This window comes from Neoarius graeffei, chromosome 1 (genome assembly GCF_027579695.1).
Source record: "Neoarius graeffei isolate fNeoGra1 chromosome 1, fNeoGra1.pri, whole genome shotgun sequence".
Classification (NCBI taxonomy): domain Eukaryota; kingdom Metazoa; phylum Chordata; class Actinopteri; order Siluriformes; family Ariidae; genus Neoarius; species Neoarius graeffei.
In genome coordinates this window covers 46,489,475-46,512,365 of record NC_083569.1, presented here as the reverse complement: position 1 = coordinate 46,512,365, position 22,891 = coordinate 46,489,475, and the positions used below count along the sequence as shown (strand labels likewise).

Here is a 22,891-nt window from a genome sequence, read left to right as displayed (position 1 = left end):
GAGGAAACCCACCAACATCCCAGAGTTGAAGCTGTTCTGTACGGAGGAATGGGCTAAAATTCCTCCAAGCCGGTGTGCAGGACTGATCAACAGTTACCGGAAACGTTTAGTTGCAGTTATTGGTGCACAAGGGGGTCACACCAGATACTGAAAGCAAAGGTTCACATACTTTTGCCACTCACAGATATGTAATATTGGATCCTTTTCCTCAATAAATAAATGACCAAGTATAATATTTTTGTCTCATTTGTTTAACTGGGTTCTCTTTATCTACTTTTAGGACTTGTGTGAAAATCTGATGATGTTTTAGGTCATATTTATGCAGAAATATCGAAAATTCTAAAGGGTTCACAAACTTTCAAGCACCACTGTAGCTAACGAGTGTGTTACACTACCACCTTTAAAATACCTGATAATTATGAATTTCTGGTGAAGTGTAAGTTTAATAGCCATGTCGAGGGGACATGTGCCCCTCCCTGAGAGAGGGAGAGAGAAGGAGGTTTGTTCTTGTCCTAATACGGCCTGCTGACTGACTCGCTGCCGGCTCCCAGCTGCACTCTCTAGCCTAAGGTAGGTGTCTTAGACAAGCTTAGCCTGTTTACAACTTTAATAACAACCTGGTTATAACCACACTGCTTCACCCGGAGCGTTATTTATCTGGTCTGTAACATTATATTAAAGATGCTCGAACTGACATCATTCTTTAATCTCAGTAATGTTATTTAAACGGTATGATTCATTTCTTGTGCCACTGTCACCCAGTTGAACCGGATTTAAACAGGAAAACTGGATGTTTAGTGCACAAGAGCTGCTTTTCATTGTTCCCTCCACACTTATGAATTAAATCACATGTCCATGGAGGATATGAGGAATGGGGATAACTGCTCAGGGAAGCACTAGCTGGTTAGCATGTTCGGTCGGCTAACACGCCGGTAACGATATAACATGTAAGATATGTTGCTTAGATATTACGTTAATAACGTGACCTATATTTTGCGTCAAACATAACAGTCATGACATGTTCCGGAGGGATAATCTAACGTTTTATCATTATTTGCTAGCACTAATGCTAACCGATGATACTGGGAGCTGTTAAAGCGTTGACGCTTGTGCGAACTGGCTAGCTAGCATTAGCTTAGCTCGACCTATTAGCCGGGCCTGGTTTGATTACATGCTGCACTTGGCACAAATAAATGCGTAGCGCTTTAAAACTGTGGTTGTGTCCCGAATGATGGCCTGCTCCCTATTCCCTATAGACTCCAAAGTGCATATGGGTATTCTCTTTCCCCTAGTTTGACACTAAGCCAAAAGAAGTGCATTGAGGGATATCATTATTTGCTCAGGATGCTGTCCACTTTACTTTTCATATCCAAAAAGGCAAAAATTTCCAAACCAATTCTCTAGCTATATAGTGACTATGATGTTGTTTGAGACACACCCTTTGTTTCTCTGTGTATTTCTGTAGACCAGCTCATCTACTAAAGGTTTTTAGTGCGTGCTAAATCTGACCTAAATATAAATATGTTCATTACACAACAGACAAACAACATCTTAGCCAGCAATAAGGTTATTAATTTTAGCATGGTAACTAGGACAGTGACTGACTTTTCCAGCCATCAGCACTTTCTGTCGCCTCACAGCAAGAAGGTCCGGGTTCGAGTCCCGTGGCCGGCGAGGGCCTTTCTGTGCGGAGTTTGCATGTTCTCCCCGTGTCCGCGTGGGTTTCCTCCGGGTGCTCCGGTTTCCCCCACAGTCCAAAGACATGCATCAGTTGCCCCCTAAAAATGAAAAGTTCCTCCGATCATGATGCATTTTTGTTTTTATGTTCCTTTTGGTAAGAAAACACACTGGGTGAAATATTTTGACAAAATTCAAAAGTTTAATGGTGGCACCAGGAGCTCAAAGTTATGGAAAAAGCTGCTATTTTATGACTTTTATGACAAAATTTCGATCACTTTTCATGAAACGTTATGGCACCTTATAGAGTACACCAAATATCTTATGCCGCTTTTCCACTACAAACGCGGCTGAGTCGGGCTGAGTGGGGCTGTTGGAGTTGCATTTCGACTACAACCGCGCTGAACCGTGCTGGCTGGAAGTGGGTGGACACATTGGGTGGAGTTAGCGAAAGTGGGTGGACGTCAGGTGATGTCGTTAAGCAGCGCAAACAGTGACATCAGTGATCTTTTAAGCGGTAGTCTCACGACCCAAATAGTAAACAATAAACATGGAGGACATGGAGTCGTTAGTGTTGCTGGTCTTGGTGCTGTGGCTTGTTGTCACCGACAACGCGGACAGATACTGGCAAGAGCGTATAGATGAGGCGAGGCGCATAAGGCTTCAGAAATTCTCGTAATTCGTAATTCTTCTTCTTCCGGGTTTATGGTGTTTACAGATCCCAGCGTGCTGGCGGGGAGTGTGTGGGCATGTGAGGACACTCCTCCTCACCAATCAGTGCACAGGGGAGTGTCTGCTCACGCCCCCAGCCTCACTCGGCTCGGTTTGGCTCGCTTCAGCCCCACTCCAAAACCGTGCGAGTTTTAGGGGCTAAGCAGGGCTGAAGCGAGCTGAGTCGTGCTGGTTTTTGGTAGTCGAAACGCGAGCCGTGTCGGGCTGAAGTGAGCTGAAGCGAGCTGAAGTGAGCTGAAAAAGGGTAGTGGAAAAGGGCCATAAGATACACATTTTTAGTACATATTCTAAATAGGGTTGCAAAGGAGTAGAAAGTTTCCGGGAATTTTGGAAACTTTCCTGGAAAGTTTCCGGGAATTTTGAAGGGCCCGGGAATATCGGAAATTTTCGGGAATTTTCAATTTTGGCATTTATTAAGTTTTAAACATTTTAAAACATTTCATCACCCAGAAAAAACAAATCAAAACCCATGTTAAGCCTTTCTTTCAATTATGTACTGTTTTGTGCTAATTAAGAATAGGACATATTGCTAAATGCCAATTAATAAAAGGCTTTTAGTTTTTCAATATGAGTATCATATTCAGATTTTTCAGTGAAAAATTATTATTCTCAATCTCAATTTTCTAGTCCGAGGGACACTTAATTGAAATCCAGTCAAAATTGTCAAAGGTCAAATGCGCATTCCCAAGTTCCCTACCGTACCACAAAAGTGTAGAAGGTCTGGTATCCCTTGGTCTACTACACATATTTTGAATACATTTTTTTGTGTGCTGGGGACCTCTCGAATCTGCATTTGAATAGACTTCTATTAAGTGTCCCTCAGACAAGATATCTAGTAATTTTGAATTGAATAGATTATTTTTCTAGAGTGTACCCTTTGGTAAGAATTAACTGGAAATCTAACTCATTGCATAACAAGTAGTGATTTCTAAAAATCTTGCAAAAACTCAATTTTGACCATTTTTATTACAAAATTTTACAAAACTTGAAGACTTGTCTACAGATTTAATCACAAAGGTATCACATCATAAAATAACAAGGAATATTAAAAAATTAAAAATTTCTAATTACTAGTGGTCTTGAAATAAGTTTTGCTGCTTGTAAAATATATTAGTGACACTTTTTTATTTGAATCTGGAGCAAGGCTGTTTAATGTCATTGTTTTAATAGCATTGTTATTAAACAATCATTGTTATTAACCCTAATCATTACTTCTAATCCGATAATTTGCAAGCAAATTACTTGACAGGATATGGTTTACAAACCAGTTGCAAAATGAAAAAGGACTTCGTTGTTGAAGTATAATTAATAAACAAAAAAGTTACAGGACGCAATCTTCAAAATCATAAGTAGAGTTAAAGTTGCTTTTGAAGAGAAGTTCTCACAAAGTCTAAGGTTATTGTTAAATTCATTATACATGTAGCAGGGAAAACCCGTATTGTTTTTGTAAAACATTTGGTGGTTATTAATTTTCTCAGTTGTTTAATTAGTTACATGCTTGTTTTTGCTTGTATGTTCTTCTGAACAGAACAGAGACCCAGAGAAATATCCTAATCTGAATAAAAGGACCTTATTTTTTTGTATCAATTTTTAAGTAAAGTTGGTTTTGAAAATTCCCGAAAGTTCCCCAAAATTCCCATAAATTCCTGTTAATTCCCAAAATTTCCATGGAAATTTTCCACTCTGAAAATTCCTGGGAATTTTGCAACCCTAATTCTAAATATATTATCAAGCACAGTTTGAGTTTTAGCTGTTCATTGAATCATTGTTCAACTACTTTTGAACAATACAAATGTATTATGAATCACATTAATGCTTCTCAATCCCTTGCAAAGGTTCTTAACATGATCTCTGGGTCACAAGAAATCAGTAAATGGAGTCCAACGTTGTGATTCAAACCTTACGCGAAAACATAAAATAAGCGTTTTTTGGCAAAAAATGAACCTCATGGTGCCACCATTAGACTTTTGAATATGGTCAAAACATTTTACAGGATGTCTTTATTGGTGAAAAGGAACACCCAAACAAAAATGCATCAGATTTTATGCAAGTGAGGGCAACTGATGCACTCTAACATGCAGGTTAGCTTAACTGGTGACTCTAAATTGACCGTAGATGTGAATGCAAGTGTGAATGGTTGTCTGTGTCTATGTGTCAGCCCTGTGATGACCTGGTGACTTGTCCAGGGTGTACCCCGGATAGGCTCCAGCTTGCCTGCGACCCTGTAGAACAGGATAAAGCGGCTAGAGATAATGAGATGAGATGAGCACTTTCAGGAATCATGTGGAGATAAGACAACATCTTAAATAGAACATAATCTCAATAGGGTCCCATTTGTGATCATGAATAATACTTTCTTTACATATACAGCATGAACTTGAAAGGAGATGAAAGTCGCAGTGCAGGTTTAGCCATGGTACGACACCCTTGAGTAAGCGAGAAAAGCACTTTGCTGAGATTTGAACTCAACCTTCTGGTCACTGAAATGTTCAGCATGCTGCTCTTGCCGTGGCGTGCCATGATCCGGATTCAAGTTCTGAGTACTAACCATGCTGCAAGCTTCCCTGCAAGATTTAAAGAGCAAACCGACCTACACATAGTTATTCAAGAACGCGCTTGAATTCTATTCACCCAAATGAGGATGGGTTCCCTTTTGAGTCTGGTTCTTCTCGAGGTTTCTTCCTCATGTCGTCTGAGGGAGTTTTTCCTTGCCACCGTCGCCACAGGCTTGCTCATTGGGGATAGATTAGGGATAAAATTAGCTCATGTTTAAAGTCATTAAAAATTCTGTAAAGCTGCTTTGCGACAATGTCTACTGTTAAAACCGCTATAAAAATAAACTTGACTTCTATTTGCATTTGTCTCTTTAATCTTTGTGAATAAACACTGTATTTGCCTTATATCATTATCCTTCCTATATAAGTGTGAGAAGAGACATGGCTCACTGTTGTAATATAACTTTGTATTAAGTTTCCTTCTGCTTTTCACGTGGTGGTGTCAGGTTGAGAAGGTCACTCCAGACTTCTCTATCCCCAGCCACAGATACCAGCTCCTCCTGGGAGATCCCCAGATGATCCCAAGTGAACTGAATCTTTTCAGCATGTCCTGGGTTTGCCCCATGGGACATGCCAGATACAGCTTTAGTAGGCATCAACTAGGATGCCCAAAATGCCTTAATTGACTCCTCTTGATTCACAGAAGCAGCGACTCGACTCTGATGATCTCCTCTTTTGCCAAACTCTTCATGGAGCTTGTGGAGGAACTCCATTTCTGCTGTCCGTACTCACGTTATTCTTTCCGTCACTACCCACAGCTTATTACCACAGATTTGTAACCCCGATTCCAAAAAAGTTGGGACAAAGTACAAACTGTAAATAAAAACGGAATGCAATGATGTGGAAGTTTCAAAATTCCATATTTTATTCAGAATAGAACATAGATGACATATCAAATGTTTAAACTGAGAAAATGTATCATTTAAAGAGAAAAATTAGGTGATTTTAAATTTCATGACAACAACACATCTCAAAAAAGTTGGGACAAGGCCATGTTTACCACTGTGAGACATCCCCTTTTCTCTTTACAACAGTCTGTAAATGTCTGGGGACTGAGGAGACAAGTTGCTCAAGTTTAGGGATAGGAATGTTAACCCATTCTTGTCTAATGTAGGATTCTAGTTGCTCAACTGTCTTAGGTCTTTTTTGTTGTATCTTCCGTTTTATGATGCGCCAAATGTTTTCTATGGGTGAAAGATCTGGACTGCAGGCTGGCCAGTTCAGTACCCGGACCCTTCTTCTACACAGCCATGATGCTGTAATTGATGCAGTATGTGGTTTGGCATTGTCATGTTGGAAAATGCAAGGTCTTCCCTGAAAGAGACGTCGTCTGGATGGGAGCATATGTTGCTCTAGAACCTGGATATACCTTTCCGCATTGATGGTGTCTTTCCAGATGTGTAAGCTGCCCATGCCACACGCACTAATGCAAGCCCATACCATCAGAGATGCAGGCTTCTGAACTGAGCGCTGATAACAACTTGGGTCGTCCTTCTCCTCTTTAGTCCGAATGACACGGCGTCCCTGATTTCCATAAAGAACTTCACATTTTGATTCGTCTGACCACAGAACAGTTTTCCACTTTGCCACAGTCCATTTTAAATGAGCCTTGGCCCAGAGAAGACGTCTGCGCTTCTGGATCATGTTTAGATACGGCTTCTTCTTTGAACTATAGAGTTTTAGCTGGCAACGGCGGATGGCACGGTGAATTGTGTTCACAGATAATGTTCTCTGGAAATATTCCTGAGCCCATTTTGTGATTTCCAATACAGAAGCATGCCTGTATGTGATGCAGTGCCATCTAAGGGCCCGAAGATCACGGGCACCCAGTATGGTTTTCCGACCTTGACCCTTACGCACAGAGATTCTTCCAGATTCTCTGAATCTTTTGATGATATTATGCACTGTAGATGATGATATGTTCAAACTCTTTGCAATTTTACACTGTCGAACTCCTTTCTGATATTGCTCCACTATTTGTCGGCGCAGAATTAGGGGGATTGGTGATCCTCTTCCCATCTTTACTTCTGAGAGCCGCTGCCACTCCAAGATGCTCTTTTTATACCCAGTCATGTTAATGACCTATTGCCAATTGACCTAATGAGTTGCAATTTGGTCCTCCAGCTGTTCCTTTTTTGTACCTTTAACTTTTCCAGCCTCTTATTGCCCCTGTCCCAACTTTTTTGAGATGTGTTGCTGTCATGAAATTTCAAATGAGCCAATATTTGGCATGAAATTTCAAAATGTCTCACTTTCGACATTTGATATGTTGTCTATGTTCTATTGTGAATACAATATCAGTTTTTGAGATTTGTAAATTATTGCATTCCGTTCTTATTTACAATTTGTACTTTGTCCCAACTTTTTTGGAATCGGGGTTGTAGTTGAACTAGTAAACAGAGAGCTTTGACTACCAACTAAGCTCCTTCTTCAATAATACAGATCAGTACAATGTGATACCGTCTCAGGGCAATAAGGGAGAGAGCCGACCTTACTACGGATTTGAAACTAACTCAGCTAGAGTCTTATTGGCAGTGTTTCTGTTGATAGTGTCTGACTATTCATGTGCAGTGTTTTGGGTACATGAAAATATTTCATGTCAAGGTGTTTTCATTGAAATTTGCATTGTGGATAACAGCTACCCATTTTTTACTTCTTTCTTTTTCCCTATTGACTGACTGACTGACATTTTGTTAATTGTGCAAATCTAGCCACCTACAGGAGATAAGAATCAGGACCCACACTGTTTTGGTTTTAAATAAGGGATGCAGTCAGGTCTGTACAATGCAATCCTAAATACTGCAAAGGAAGTCTGAGAACTGTAGGAAGTAATACATTGTGTAAAAAAAAAAAAGAAACAGCATTTGTTAAATTATAGTGCAGAATATCTCGTGGATTGGACCATTGATCACAAGACTATTTGACTGCATGACTGTTCCTCTGAAATACGAGGGTACTTCAAAAAGTTCTCGGCCTCACCTGGAAACAAGGGGTGAAAACTCCTATTTTGGGGCATAACTGTATACTGTAAAGCCTTATATCACTGTCCACAAAAACTCAAATGAAAGAAGCAATCAAAGAAAAGAGGAGAGGAACACTTCAAGCTGGTGTGATGTTGCTCCAGGACAATGCGCTCGTCCACACAGCACAGGTGGTGGGGCAGAAACAGCCAAATGTGGCTTTGAAATGTTGCCCTATGCACCTTACTCACCCGACCTGGCACCGTCTGACTTCTATCTGGTTCCCAAACTGAAATCCCACTCACATGGTTGCCATTTTCAGAGTGATGATGAAGTCATCCATGCTGCTGAGGAGGATCTGGAGGCTCAAGATGTGACCTTGTTCCACGAAGGGATCCTGAAGCTTGAATATCGGTGGACCAAGTGCACTGAAGTCACAGGAGACCATGTTGGAAAATAATAGAATGACAGTCTTTCTCCTGTGACGTTTTCTGGGAGAGGCCGAGAACTTTTTGAAGTACCCTAGTATTAGAGGTTCATGCCAATATTATTCAGAGGGTTTTTTTTTTCCAGGATCCTTTGAGAAGGTCTGATTAGAGGGCCAGTGTGATGATTAGCAAGATAATAATGAAGAACATACACTATATGGCCAAAAGTTTGTAGATGCCTGAGCATCACACCCATGTGCTTTTTGAGCAGCCCATTTAAGATTTAATCCCTCTTTGCTGTTATAACAACCTCCACTCTTCTAGGAAGGCTTCACACTAGATTTTGGAGTTTGACTGGGAATTTGTAGCTCATTCAGCTACAAGAGTCTTAGTGATGTTGGCCATGATGTTGGACAAGAAGTGTCTGGCATGCAGTCAGTGATCCAGTTCATCCCAAAGGTGTTCAGTAGGGTTGAGCTCAAGGCTCTGTGCAGGTCGAGTTCTTCCACTCGAGCTTTGGCAAAGCATGTCTTCAGCCCACTTTGTATGCAGGGGCATTATCATGCTGGAACATGTTTGAGCCCTTTATTTCCTGTGAAGGGAAATTGGGGAAGAAGTACATATAGGTTTGATGGTCAGGTGTCCACACATTTTTGGCCATATAGTGTATCACAGCTAATTGGCTGTTTTCATTAAGAACAATAATTGTCATCTTTGCATCAAACTGTAAATGTAATTAATATACTATGTTTTGGTGCAGCCCAAAGAGCTCTGCAGCCATGCCCTCAGACCTTGCCAAGAAGAAGGCTGCCAAGAAGAAAGAGGCAGCCAAAGCTCGTCAGCGAGTCAAAAAGCACGAGGAGGTCGAGCAGCCGGAGGAAAACGGAGCCGTTCCAAATGGGGAGATGAATGGAGGTGTGTTATTTAAATCACATTGAAGTGATTGAAAATGCTTCCAGTGCAATAAACAGCTGTGTGCATTGGTGATGAATGGATCTATACAGTAACTGGTACAGCGCACACTGGTATGATCCTGCAGCATCTGCTTGTGTACTGCTGTATGCTAGCATTTAAAGCTGGCTAGTAATTGTCACAAACACATTGTTTTATGTTTTTTTTTTCCTTCAGTAAACTTTTCAGCCGTGTTCCTTCGTTGTCTTCTTTGCAGATGTTTCTGCCTTGACTAAAGAGCTAGATGAGTTTGAGTTAAGGAAGATAGAGGCTCGGGCGGTTACAGGTGTCTTGGCATCGCACCCCAACAGTACAGACGTTCACATCAGCAGCCTTTCACTCACTTTCCATGGGCAGGAGCTGCTGAGCGACACAAGCTTGGAACTGAACTCAGGCAGACGCTACGGTCTCATTGGACTCAATGGCACAGGTTCAGATTATAGTCTTGTAAGAGATACCAAACATAAGGTGCTAATACTTTACGTAATGCCACACTCTGATGGTATTAATTCTAATGCTGGAGATTCTGATGCTTTAGTAATGCTAATATAAGAAAAGCCTGATTCGTAATGTCTTTTTGCTCTTCTGGGAGAGCCAAGCTGACTGTGTAGTATGAAAGATTATTGTTTTTTCCCCCCTAATGTCACTTATGAAAGGTAAATCCATGCTCCTGTCTGCTATCGGCCATCGAGAGGTCCCTATCCCAGAGCACATAGACATTTATCACCTGACACGTGAGATGGCACCCAGTGAGAAAACAGCGTTACAGTGTGTGATGGAGGTGGATGAGGAGAGGATCCAGCTGGAGAAGGAGGCAGAAAGACTGGCCCATGAGGACTGTGAGTCACACATACAAGAGAAAGAGACAAACATGAAACGTCGTAGTGATCAAATATAATAACCACCAAGAGTCTGTACATTAAAGTCCCCCTGAATGTGTACTTTTACTATTGTTATATGCAAAAAAAATACATTGTCTCTAATTAAAGGGACACTTTGGGATTTTTTAACCTGGCCCCTATCATGTCATGACCATGTCTTTGGGTCCAAATTTTTACGAGGGACAAAAACAATGAAAATAGGTTCAGTATTGAGTTAGAACACTATAACTGGCAACCAGAAAACAGCTATACAATGTAATTCTATGGGAAAGCATCTGCATCAAAGTAAACCACTTGTTTTTGCCACTTTTCAGGCTCATAATGTTATTATAAGTGTCTGACAACATGGAAAGGATCCCTACAGAGACATACCTGTGTCCGTTTACCAGAGGTGGACAATAACAAAGTACATTTACTTGAGTACTGTACTTAAGTACACTTTATGAGTATCTGCACTTTACTTGAGTATTAATTTTTTTGGAAACTTATGACTTTAACTTCACTACATTTGAAAGACAAATATCGTACTTTTCACTCCACTACGTACATTTCTATCAAGGTCCTCGTTACTCGTTGCTATGAAGCAGCTTTGAAAGTGGATGTTTTTTGTTTTCTTTTCTAAAACGTGATTGTTTTTTTCCCAGGTGACACTGAGACAGTCTATCAGTAATCACTAGGGTCACATCACGTCCATAGACTGGATAAAATCTCATCTCATCTCATCTCATCTCATTATCTCTAGCCGCTTTATCCTTCTACAGGGTCGCAGGCAAGCTGGAGCCTATCCCAGCTGACTATGGGCGAAAGGCGGGGTACACCCTGGACAAGTCGCCAGGTCATCACAAGGCTGACACATAGACACAGACTTCACACTCACACCTACGGTCAATTTAGAGTCACCAGTTAACCTAACCTGCATGTCTTTGGACTGTGGGGGAAACCGGAGCACCCGGAGGAAACCCACGCGGACACGGGGAGAACATGCAAACTCCACACAGAAAGGCCCTTGCCAGCCCCGGGGCTCGAACCCGGACCTTCTTGCTGTGAGGCGACAGCGCTAACCACTACACCACCGTGCCGCCCCCTGGATAAAATCAAGTTAAATTTCTCAGCAGCATTATTTAACACGATCGGTTGATGAGAGAATGGAAGGAGGCGGTTTTTCTGGAGAATGCGCACCCTCATGACCAGACCTAGAACCCGTGTTTCAGTTTTCTGAAAGGATTAAAGATTCGTTTTGTTTTAAATGTTTGTTTGCCTAAAACTAACCACATCACGGCCTACAAAAACTCACCATCCAACCTGCGGGAGCATATTGAGGTCTGTAAGCATTTTATTCCAAGAGAAAGCTTGTAATGAAGTTGTCTGTGCTTTTAGAGCTAACGATGACGTTGCAATAGCTGTGCAGTCTGGTTAGTCAAATGACTTTCTATGGATTTTCCCACCAAGTTGCCGTCGCCTTGTCCACAGCTAACGTTAACACATAGCAAGTTAACTTGGACACTGTTAGTTAGCACGTAAAAACGGAGTTATGCTAACATGAATAACATTAACTTTAGCATAATCTTGCCAAATAAGCAGAATGTAGAAATCTTTCTTTTTGAGTAACATTAACTACCCAATATGATTTCGAGTTTGAAAAGAGTTTGCTAGTATGTCAGGTGGAGCTTCAGCTCTACAGGTTCTACAAACTAGTCAGAAAATCCAGTCGGTTGCTTCAGAGGCATTAGGTATTATAAGCGTTGTGCCAATAATACAACAATGCGCTGACAGAAAATGTAAGTATTTTTAAAAGCAAGTACTTCAGTACTTTAACTTAAGTAAAAATTTGTCTGTAGAACTTTCACTTGTATCAGAGTAACATTTAACCAGTGGGATCTGTACTTTGACTTAAGTAATAAACTTGGGTACTTTGTCCACCTCTGCCGTTTACCTCAATAACTGTAAAGAAACTGTAGAAAATGACTATCATTGTTTTACCTTTCTCTTCTTTTGGTCTCTGATGCAGCACCTCATTCAGTGCCTGTAGTCAATTAGAGCACGGGCTGTTTTCTGATGTTTACAAAAGGGATTCTTTCCATGTTGTCAGTATCTCCACATTATCCGTAACCGCTTGTCTTGTGCAGGGTGGCAGGCAAGCTGGAGCCTATCCCAGCTGACTACGGGCGAAAGGTGGGGTACACCCTGGACAAGTCACCAGGTCATCACAGGGCTGACACATAGACACAGACAACCATTCACACCCACATTCACACCTACGGTCAATTTAGAGTCACCAGTTAACCTGACCTGCATGTCTTTGGACTGTGGGGGAAACCGGAGCACCCGGAGGAAACCCACAACAAAACACACAGAAAGGCCTTCATCATCCACTGGGCTTGAACCAGAACCTTCTTGCGGTGAGGCAACAGTGCTAACCACTACAGCACCGTGCCACCTTTCTCCACATTATAATAGCACTTATTATGAGTCTGTCAGTAGTGAAAACAACTGTCTACTTTGACGTGGATGTTTGCCCCATAGAATTATATTGTATAGTGATTTTGCGGTTGCCGGTTATAGTGTTCGAACTCAACGCTAGAGCAATTTCGGTCATTTTTATCTTTAGTAAAAATCTGGACCCAAAATGATGAGAAAATACAACCCAGATTAAAAAAATCCTGAAGTTTCCCTTGAAGATGCTGTCTTCACTGATGTCCACCATATGTTTAAAAAGGGGGGGGGACATCTTTTGTTGACTTTGAGGTATTGAATATTGGCCTCAAATGGAATTTTATAGTAAATACACAGTGGTTTATAGCTTTAAACATAAATTTCAGCATGGGATTGTGGTTATATCAAACTGTCCTACATTAGAGATGGACTTAAAACTACGCCTTGCTCGAGCTGATATTACAAGACAAAAGGTTTAAGTCCAAGCTCAGAATCATGCATTACTGAGGCATGTCTGTTTTTGCCAAACTCCATGCCATGTGTGCAGCTCTCATGCAGATTCTGTAAAGTGCTTAAATATGTGCTCAAGTCTGAGGTCTGAATACTGATGTGTGCAATTTCCATATTAAATTCTTACAGTCTGTGGATCTAAACTCTGAATAGTACTGTGCGTGGGATTCTTTCTTGAAAATGAAAAAAAAAAGAAGCCCACATAATTTTTGAATCAGGAGACAAATGTACTGATCTTGTGAGTTGCCTTCACACGGCTGTAACAGTAATTCACAATCAGCTCTTTGTCTGAGGTGTTGGTTCTGAATTGACTGGAAATTTGTACAGATGCACCATACATCAGAATGTCATCACGCCCTAACTTGGACATGAAAGAAGTCTTGTTACATGGTGACAGGCAGGAGGAAAAAGTGTAATTGTCTAAACAAAGGAGTTCTTATGTTTGTCTGTATTTTTGAGAGTGAGAGATGTTTGCTTTCCATTGATGTGTAACTTTTTTTATTACTTGATATTTTTTGGCCAGCTTGCTATCTGGCTCTTGAATAGTGTGTACGAATCATTTGGTTTTAATCTGGAACTGCTATCCAGGATAAGGGTTTATTATGCGTATAGAGATACCATCAGAATAGCTTGTGTAGAAAGTAAATATTATTAAACATATCTCTTTTAAATGTCAAATTAGTAACTATAGTACAACCCCAGTTCCAAAAAAGTCGGGATGCTGTGTAAACTGAAAATAAAAACAGAATGCGATAATTTGCAAATCATGGAAACCCTATATTTAATTGAAAATCGTACAAAGACAACATATCAAATGTTGGAACTAAGAAATTTATTGGTTTTTTGAAAACTATATGCTCATTTTGAATTTGATGTCAGCAGCATCTCATCTCATTATCTCTAGCCGCTTTATCCTGTTCTACAGGGTCGCAGGCAAGCTGGAGCCTATCCCAGCTGACTATGGGCGAAAGGCGGGGTACACCCTGGACAAGTCGCCAGGTCATCACAGGGCTGACACATAGACACAGACTTCACACTCACATTCACACCTACGGTCAATTTAGAGTCACCAGTTAACCTAACCTGCATGTCTTTGGACTGTGGGGGAAACCGGAGCACCCGGAGGAAACCCACGCGGACACGGGGAGAACATGCAAACTCCGCACAGAAAGGCCCTCGCCGGCCACGGGACTCGAACCTGGACCTTCTTGCTGTGAGGCGACAGCGCTAACCACTACACCACCGTGCCGCCCATGTCAGCAGCATGTTTCAGAAAAGTTGGGACGGGGCATATTTATCACTGTGTTGGATCACCTCTACTTTTACGAACATACTGTAAACATCTGGGAACTGAAGAGACCAATTGCTGTAGTTCTGAAAGTGAAATGTTGTCCTATTCTTGCCTGATATACAGTTTCAGTTGCTCAACAGTTTGGGGTCTCCCTTGTCGCATTTTGCATTTCATAATGTGCCAAATGTTTTAAATGGGAGACAGGTCTGGACTGCAGGCAGGCCAGTTTAGCACCTGGTGTTTCTGGATATTGTTTATATGTGGTTTAAACTTGCATTAGTGGATGCAGTAATGAACTGTTTTCACAGACGATGGTTTTCTGAAGTGTTCCAGAGGCCATACAGTGATTTCCACTACAGACACATGTCTGCTTTTAATGCAGTGTCTCCTGAGCGCCTGAAGATCACAGGCATCCAGTATCAGTTTTCAGCCTTGTCTCTTGCATACAGAGATTTCTCCAGAGTCTCTGAATCTTTTAATGATATTATGTACCATAGATGATGTAATCCCCAAATTCTTTGCAATTTTACACTGAGGAACGTTATTCTTAAATTGTTGCACTGTTTGCCCACGCAATCTTTCACAGAGCAGTGAACCCCTCCCCATCTTTACTTCTGAGAGACTCTGCCTCTCTGGGATGCTCTTTTTATACCCAATCATGTTACTGACCTGTTGCCAATCAACCTAATTAGGTTTTGTTTTGTTTTTTTAGCAATACACAACTGTTTCAGTCTCTTGTTGTCCCTGTCCCAACTTTTCTGAAACGTTGCTGACATCAAATTCAAAATGAGCATATATTTTCACAAAACAATAAAATTTCTCAGCGGCACTGTGGTGTAGTGATTAGCACTGTCACCTCACAGCAAGAAGGTCCTGGGTTCAAGCCCAATGGCCAACAGGGGCCTTTCTGTCTGGAATTTACATGTTATCCCCGTGTCTGTGTGGGTTTCCCCCACAGTCCAAAGACATGCAGGTTAGGCGAATTGGTGGCTCTAAATTGACCGTAGGTGTGAATGTGAGTGTGAGTGGTTGTTTGTCTCTGTGTGTCAGCCCTGCGGTGACCTGGTGACTTGTCCAGGGTGTACCCCGCCTCTCGCCCATAGTCAGCTGGGATAGGCTCCAACTTGCCCGCAACCCTTCACAGGATAAGCGGCTACGGATAATGGAGGGATGGATATAGTGAGCTCATTGGTAAAATGAAAAAATGCTCTTGGACACTCGTCTGTTGTGCTGGTATTTACGTCATTACTGTCGCACAATTAAAACGTGCCAGATCAGTCAGCTGGTGGGTTTTCAAAATAATAAATACATGCATGTATTTTTGTGATAAGTCCATATTATACTGAGCGCATTTCCCACATTAATCAATACAAAGTACCTGCATCTTTCAGGGTTTTTTTTTAATCAAGGTTGAATACTTTGTTCTTTGCCACTGCCTTTTATTAAATCAAATTTGAGACTTTTGATTTCTTTCAACGCGACCTCAATGCATGATGGGACATATTGCTTTGGTTAGTGACCATCGGTTGTACACTACTTTTTGTGATGCATTGTGGGATACTTTGAGTGCACTATATAGGGTGTAAATAATCCTCACTAAGGTTTCGGACAGCACTACAAAATGGTGTCTCCACTATATAGTGCCCTATATAGTGAGTAGGGAGTGATTTTGGACACAGGGATGTTGTCTTTGTATTATTTTCAATGAAATATAGGGTTTCCATGATTTGCAAATTATCACATTCGATTTTTATTTACAGTGTGGGTGCAATCAGTTAATTATTGAAATTAAGTGATCAATCTCATTAAATCAGTCTCATTAAATTTTGAGGGTCAATAATTAAAATGAATCAATCCCATTGAATTGTTTACTTTGACTCATTTGAATTGAATCATACCATAGAATCAGTCTCATTTGAAGTGAATCATTCAGTGAATCATTTAGTGAATCATTCAATGAATCATTTAGTGAATCGTTCAATGAATCATTTAGTGAATCATACCATTAATCCTGGTGCTTAATAATAAATTACCAAACAGCTAAATTATGGTATATTTCCAAATTATTACGATCATTTACCATATTACATAACTTTTTATATGCACCTTTTTGAATTCTTTGAGAGATTGGGGACTTCAGATATTGTTCACACCAACAAGATGAATACACACAGCTTTGATAATAAATTAATTTATTATACAAAGATAAAAATAATAATCAATATATACAAGCAGTGAGGTGTGTGTGTGTGCGTGTGTGTGTATATATATATATATATATATATATATATATATATATATATATATATATATATAATGTGTGTGTGTGTGTGTGTGTGTGTGTGTTTACGTGTGGTGTGTGTGTATGGCCTAGCTTGTTGCTAGCTAAAACAAAGGAATGTTATCTAAATAGAATAAAGGATTAGCTCTGTTGCTAATGTGTGCTTGTGTGTGTGTGTGGGAAGGACTTGACCATGTGTTTAGCCTCGTGTAGCTAACTACACGTGGTGGAGGCCTAGATTAGCCTTGTGTTGCTAGTGTGTGTTTGTGAAAGGCCCTATGGCCTAGCTAAAGTGTGTTTGTTAGGCCTGGTGAGGCCTACTGAGCACGTGTTGCTAAAGACAAAGGGAAGCTGTAGCTAACCCACTAGCTCATAACCATACTGAATCCACTGAAATCTTGATGAGATCAAGATGTATAATAATGAAATTAAAATGTTAGTAAGAATAAGAGAGAGAGAGAAGCATGCACAGCCTATTAAAACAAATTGAGATTAAACAAACAGAACAATTCAATTCGACACGCTGCGTGTCTAATAGTGTAATGAATAAACCTGGGTTTAAATTCACACTATTTCAAATAAAAGCAAATTCCTAAGACTATCTTAATTATGCCCAAATGCCAAAATCTTACTTAATCCTACCTTTAGCAAGATATGAAGAAAATGTTCGCCGTTGCAGAGCTTCGCTGTTCATGAAGCACGTGAGCCGCCCGTGTAGAAAGTGCAGAGTCTTCTTGGGTCCGGCGGAGCACTTGGGTGGTTCCCGTGGAAAGCAGAGGACTCTTGGTCCGAACTTCAGCATTCGTGAGGAAAAGTCTCTGATCAGAATAAGATGCACAGCGCTTGTGAGTTAAAAAGGATTCAATCGCTTCTTAACTTTTAACTGCCTGGGCTGCAGTCGTGACGTCACTTCTAATACGAATAAACCGGTTGTAACTCAGGTTGAGTTTAAAGATCGCGCTATTCTAGAGTTTACCTTGGCCAAGGGTAAGAAATCGCGCTGAATGATGGATCTTGCAAGAAAGAGGTGTTTTCGGGTTTGAGAGCATTTCTTTTGCGCGTCTAGATTCCTCGGAATCCGGACACGAGAGACAAAATGGTGGAGCTTCCGCCCGGACTTATGCGCGCATGGCGGACTGACGTAGATGATCCCGCCCACGCGTGACATAGGTCACGCGGAAGAGGATTGGGACTTGTAGTCCCCAGAGACAAAATGGCGGCATGACACCTACAACAGTTTACACAGCGGCCCAACTTCTTTGGAAACAGGGTTGTACAAGGCAATTATTCCTTAATATATTTGTCTTTTGAAACTAAATGGATGAGCTAGATGTATATTATGTATATTCTTTGTGAATTATGTTTTGAGAGAATCAAATCCTACATTTGTTTTTAGATAATAATAGGAATGATAAGACCTGAACCAGTACATTGTGTTGATCAAGTCTCTACAACAACAAAATGTAAGTATTTTTTTCTTGTTAACGTTTTGTAGCAGAGTGCGAGAAGCTGATGGAGATCTATGAGCGCTTGGAAGAGCTGGATGCAGACAAAGCTGAGGTTCGAGCTTCACGCATTCTCTTTGGTCTGGGTTTTACCCCAGCAATGCAGCACAAAAAGCTCAAAGACTTCAGTGGTGGGTGGAGAATGCGTGTCTCGTTGGCCAGGTACGACGTGTGCATGGCCAATTTGTGTCTTATAAAAAAATATCTCTTTTAATGCTATTCACTCCTCTGTTGTTGTTGTTTTTAAAATCTTCCTCTTTCCTCCACTCTGTCAGAGCGCTGTTCATTAAACCTTTCATGCTGTTACTGGATGAACCCACTAACCACCTTGACCTGGATGCCTGCGTGTGGCTGGAGGAGGAACTCAAATCGTACGCTGTTCAGTCTTTTTAGCTCTTTTGAAAGATTAGCAGGATTTTGGAAATATGTGGAAACGTCTGGCTAATTCTTCAATGCCAGCAATATGCACATGTAGCACATTTGTGAATGCTAAATTGTTGTGTGACTTTTCTTCTTCCAGGTTTAAGCGAATTCTTGTACTCATCTCACACTCCCAAGACTTCCTGAATGGCGTGTGCACCAACATCATCCATCTGCACCACAGGAAACTCCGATACTACACAGTAAGTTGTTTTTATGCACTTTAGACAGAAATGATGAGGTAAGGGATGAACGGTGCAACGGCTTCCTGTTCCTACAGATCTTAACACATCTGATCCTGCTGACCAAGGATAACTTAATTAGCCAGTGCAAGAGCTGGATTTATGAGATAAGGTTTGTAAATGTGTGTGGGCTCCTCCCCCCCTGAACTTTTTAAAGGCTTAGCAACAATGTCCTACTCAGGTCTGCAAAACAGAGTGAAATACAGGTAGTCGTCGACTTATGACTGTGTTTGGTTACAACTGACCGGTCGTAAACCGATCTGGTCGTAAGTCGGCCTATGTTAAATGAACGTAAGTATATTGTGATGTGTAATGATATTGTAATCATCTTAAAGTCTTATTTTATCAACATTTTCTTATTTCATTACCGTGGCTCATAATTTGGTTTAAGTCAAACACTGCATACTACACTGCGTACAGTACAATTCGTTTAATATGTGCAAAACAAAAAATACGAAATACAGGTGTGAAAAATAGAAAACATTTTAGTTTGAAACATACCAAAATACAAATGTAAAACATAGCAAAATACAAAACTTAGTGACCACTGACATCACTGGTGCTTGGCTGTGGGTCGTCTACGTCATCATCAGCTGTTGCAGCGCTTGGGCTGGCGGGAGGATTTGCTCATTTCATAAACCAGGAGCTGGGGTGGAAACTGTATGACGGAGTGCACGAGGGAGCGCGAGAGAGACTGCGCGTGTGCCTGGAGCTGGGGCGGAAACTGTTGTACGCGGCGAGAGACGCTGCCGGGAGCTGGGGCAGAAACTGTCATACGCTCAGCTAGCTCAGCTGGGAAACACTTGCCAGTCATAACCAGACAGTCATAAAGTCGATCGGTCGTAAGTTGCGTAGGTCGTAAGTCGACGACTACCTGTATTTCACTTCTCATTGTTGAATACAGGTCATTTCGTCCAAAGCCATTTTGTCCAAAGCCTTTTCGTCCAATCGTTAAGACATTTCGCCCAAAGCCTTTTCGTCCAATCATTAATACATTTCGTCCAAAGCCTTTCCGTCAAATCGTTAAGACGTTTTGCCCAAAGCCTTTTCGTCCAATAGTTAAGACGTTTCGTCCAAAGCCTTTTCGTCCAATCGTTAAGACGTTTCGCCCAAAGCCTTTTCGTCCAATAGTTAAGACGTTTCGCCCAAAGCCTTTTCGTCCAATCGTTAAGACGTTTCGCCCAAAGCCTTTTCGTCCAATCGTTAAGACGTTTCGCCCAAAGCCTTTTCGTCCAATCGTTAAGACGTTTCGCCCAAAGCCTTTTCGTCCAATCGTTAAGACGTTTCGCCCAAAGCCTTTTCGTCCAATCGTTAAGACGTTTCGCCCAAAGCCTTTTCGTCCAATCGTTAAGACGTTTCGCCCAAAGCCTTTTCGTCCAATCGTTAAGACGTTTCGCCCAAAGCCTTTTCGTCCAATCGTTAAGGCGTTTCGTCCAAAGCCTTTCCGTCCAATCGTTAAGGCGTTTCGCCCAAAGCCTTTTCGTCCAATCGTTAAGGCGTTTCGCCCAAAGCCTTTTCGTCCAATCGTTAAGGCGTTTCGTCCAAAGCCTTTCCGTCCAATCGTTAAGGCGTTTCGCCCAAAGCCTTTTCGTCCAATCGTTAAGGCGTTTCGCCCAAAGCCTTTTCGTCCAATCGTTAAGGCGTTTCGCCCAAAGCCTTTTCGTCCAATCGTTAAGGCGTTTCGCCCAAAGCCTTTTCGTCCAATCGTTAAGGCGTTTCGCCCAAAGCCTTTTCGTCCAATCGTTAAGGCGTTTCGCCCAAAGCCTTTTCGTCCAATCGTTAAGGCGTTTCGCCCAAAGCCTTTTCGTCCAATCGTTAAGGCGTTTCGCCCAAAGCCTTTTCGTCCAATCGTTAAGGCGTTTCGCCCAAAGCCTTTTCGTCCAATCGTTAAGGCGTTTCGCCCAAAGCCTTTTCGTCCAATCGTTAAGGCGTTTCGCCCAAAGCCTTTTCGTCCAATCGTTAAGACGTTTCGCCCAAAGCCTTTTCGTCCAATCGTTAAGACGTTTCGCCCAAAGCCTTTTCGTCCAATCGTTAAGGCGTTTCGCCCAAAGCCTTTTCGTCCAATCGTTAAGGCGTTTCGCCCAAAGCCTTTTCGTCCAATCGTTAAGGCGTTTCGCCCAAAGCCTTTTCGTCCAATCGTTAAGGCGTTTCGCCCAAAGCCTTTTCGTCCAATCGTTAAGGCGTTTCGCCCAAAGCCTTTTCGTCCAATCGTTAAGGCGTTTCGCCCAAAGCCTTTTCGTCCAATCGTTAAGGCGTTTCGCCCAAAGCCTTTTCGTCCAATCGTTAAGGCGTTTCGCCCAAAGCCTTTTCGTCCAATCGTTAAGGCGTTTCGCCCAAAGCCTTTTCGTCCAATCGTTAAGGCGTTTCGCCCAAAGCCTTTTCGTCCAATCGTTAAGGCGTTTCGCCCAAAGCCTTTTCGTCCAATCGTTAAGGCGTTTCGCCCAAAGCCTTTTCGTCCAATCGTTAAGGCGTTTCGCCCAAAGCCTTTTCGTCCAATCGTTAAGGCGTTTCGCCCAAAGCCTTTTCGTCCAATCGTTAAGGCGTTTCGCCCAAAGCCTTTTCGTCCAATCGTTAAGGCGTTTCGCCCAAAGCCTTTTCGTCCAATCGTTAAGGCGTTTCGCCCAAAGCCTTTTCGTCCAATCGTTAAGGCGTTTCGCCCAAAGCCTTTTCGTCCAATCGTTAAGGCGTTTCGCCCAAAGCCTTTTCGTCCAATCGTTAAGACGTTTCGCCCAAAGCCTTTTCGTCCAATCGTTAAGACGTTTCGCCCAAAGCCTTTTCGTCCAATCGTTAAGACGTTTCGCCCAAAGCCTTTTCGTCCAATCGTTAAGACGTTTCGCCCAAAGCCTTTTCGTCCAATCGTTAAGACGTTTCGCCCAAAGCCTTTCCGTCCAATCGTTAAGACGTTTCGCCCAAAGCCTTTCCGTCCAATCGTTAAGACGTTTCGCCCAAAGCCTTTCCGTCCAATCGTTAAGACGTTTCGCCCAAAGCCTTTCCGTCCAATCGTTAAGACGTTTCGCCCAAAGCCTTTCCGTCCAATCGTTAAGACGTTTCGCCCAAAGCCTTTCCGTCCAATCGTTAAGACGTTTCGCCCAAAGCCTTTCCGTCCAATCGTTAAGACGTTTCGCCCAAAGCCTTTCCGTCCAATCGTTAAGACGTTTCGCCCAAAGCCTTTCCGTCCAATCGTTAAGACGTTTCGCCCAAAGCCTTTCCGTCCAATCGTTAAGACGTTTCGCCCAAAGCCTTTCCGTCCAATCGTTAAGACGTTTCGCCCAAAGCCTTTCCGTCCAATCGTTAAGACGTTTCGCCCAAAGCCTTTCCGTCCAATCGTTAAGACGTTTCGCCCAAAGCCTTTCCGTCCAATCGTTAAGACGTTTCGCCCAAAGCCTTTCCGTCCAATCGTTAAGACGTTTCGCCCAAAGCCTTTCCGTCCAATCGTTAAGACGTTTCGCCCAAAGCCTTTCCGTCCAATCGTTAAGACGTTTCGCCCAAAGCCTTTCCGTCCAATCGTTAAGACGTTTCGCCCAAAGCCTTTCCGTCCAATCGTTAAGACGTTTCGCCCAAAGCCTTTCCGTCCAATCGTTAAGACGTTTCGCCCAAAGCCTTTCCGTCCAATCGTTAAGACGTTTCGCCCAAAGCCTTTCCGTCCAATCGTTAAGACGTTTCGCCCAAAGCCTTTCCGTCCAATCGTTAAGACGTTTCGCCCAAAGCCTTTCCGTCCAATCGTTAACGCGTTTCGCCCAAAGCCTTTCCGTCCAATCGTTAACGCGTTTCGCCCAAAGCCTTTCCGTCCAATCGTTAAGACGTTTCGCCCAAAGCCTTTCCGTCCAATCGTTAAGGCGTTTCGCCCAAAGCCTTTCCGTCCAATCGTTAAGGCGTTTCGTCCAAAGCCTTTCCTTCAAATCGTTAAGGCGTTTCGCCCAAAGCCTTTCCGTCCAATCGTTAAGGCGTTTCGCCCAAAGCCTTTCCGTCCAATCGTTAAGGCGTTTCGCCCAAAGCCTTTCCGTCCAATCGTTAAGGCGTTTCGT

The 22,891-nt window shown here is 42.1% G+C and overlaps 1 protein-coding gene across 1 annotated transcript in view; it reads left to right on the top strand.

The window, feature by feature from the left end:
- Nucleotides 1-485: 485 nt before the first annotated feature.
- Nucleotides 486-22,891, top strand: part of abcf2b (ATP-binding cassette, sub-family F (GCN20), member 2b) — a 36,281-nt gene continuing 13,875 nt past the window's right edge. The window contains exons 1-7 of the mRNA XM_060932717.1: nt 486-570; nt 9,113-9,267; nt 9,521-9,733; nt 9,960-10,142; nt 18,195-18,366; nt 18,480-18,575; nt 18,725-18,827. Of these exons, the coding sequence (XP_060788700.1) occupies nt 9,132-9,267; nt 9,521-9,733; nt 9,960-10,142; nt 18,195-18,366; nt 18,480-18,575; nt 18,725-18,827 (903 nt within the window). The 5' untranslated portion in view covers nt 486-570; nt 9,113-9,131. The remainder of the gene's footprint in view (nt 571-9,112; nt 9,268-9,520; nt 9,734-9,959; nt 10,143-18,194; nt 18,367-18,479; nt 18,576-18,724; nt 18,828-22,891) is intronic.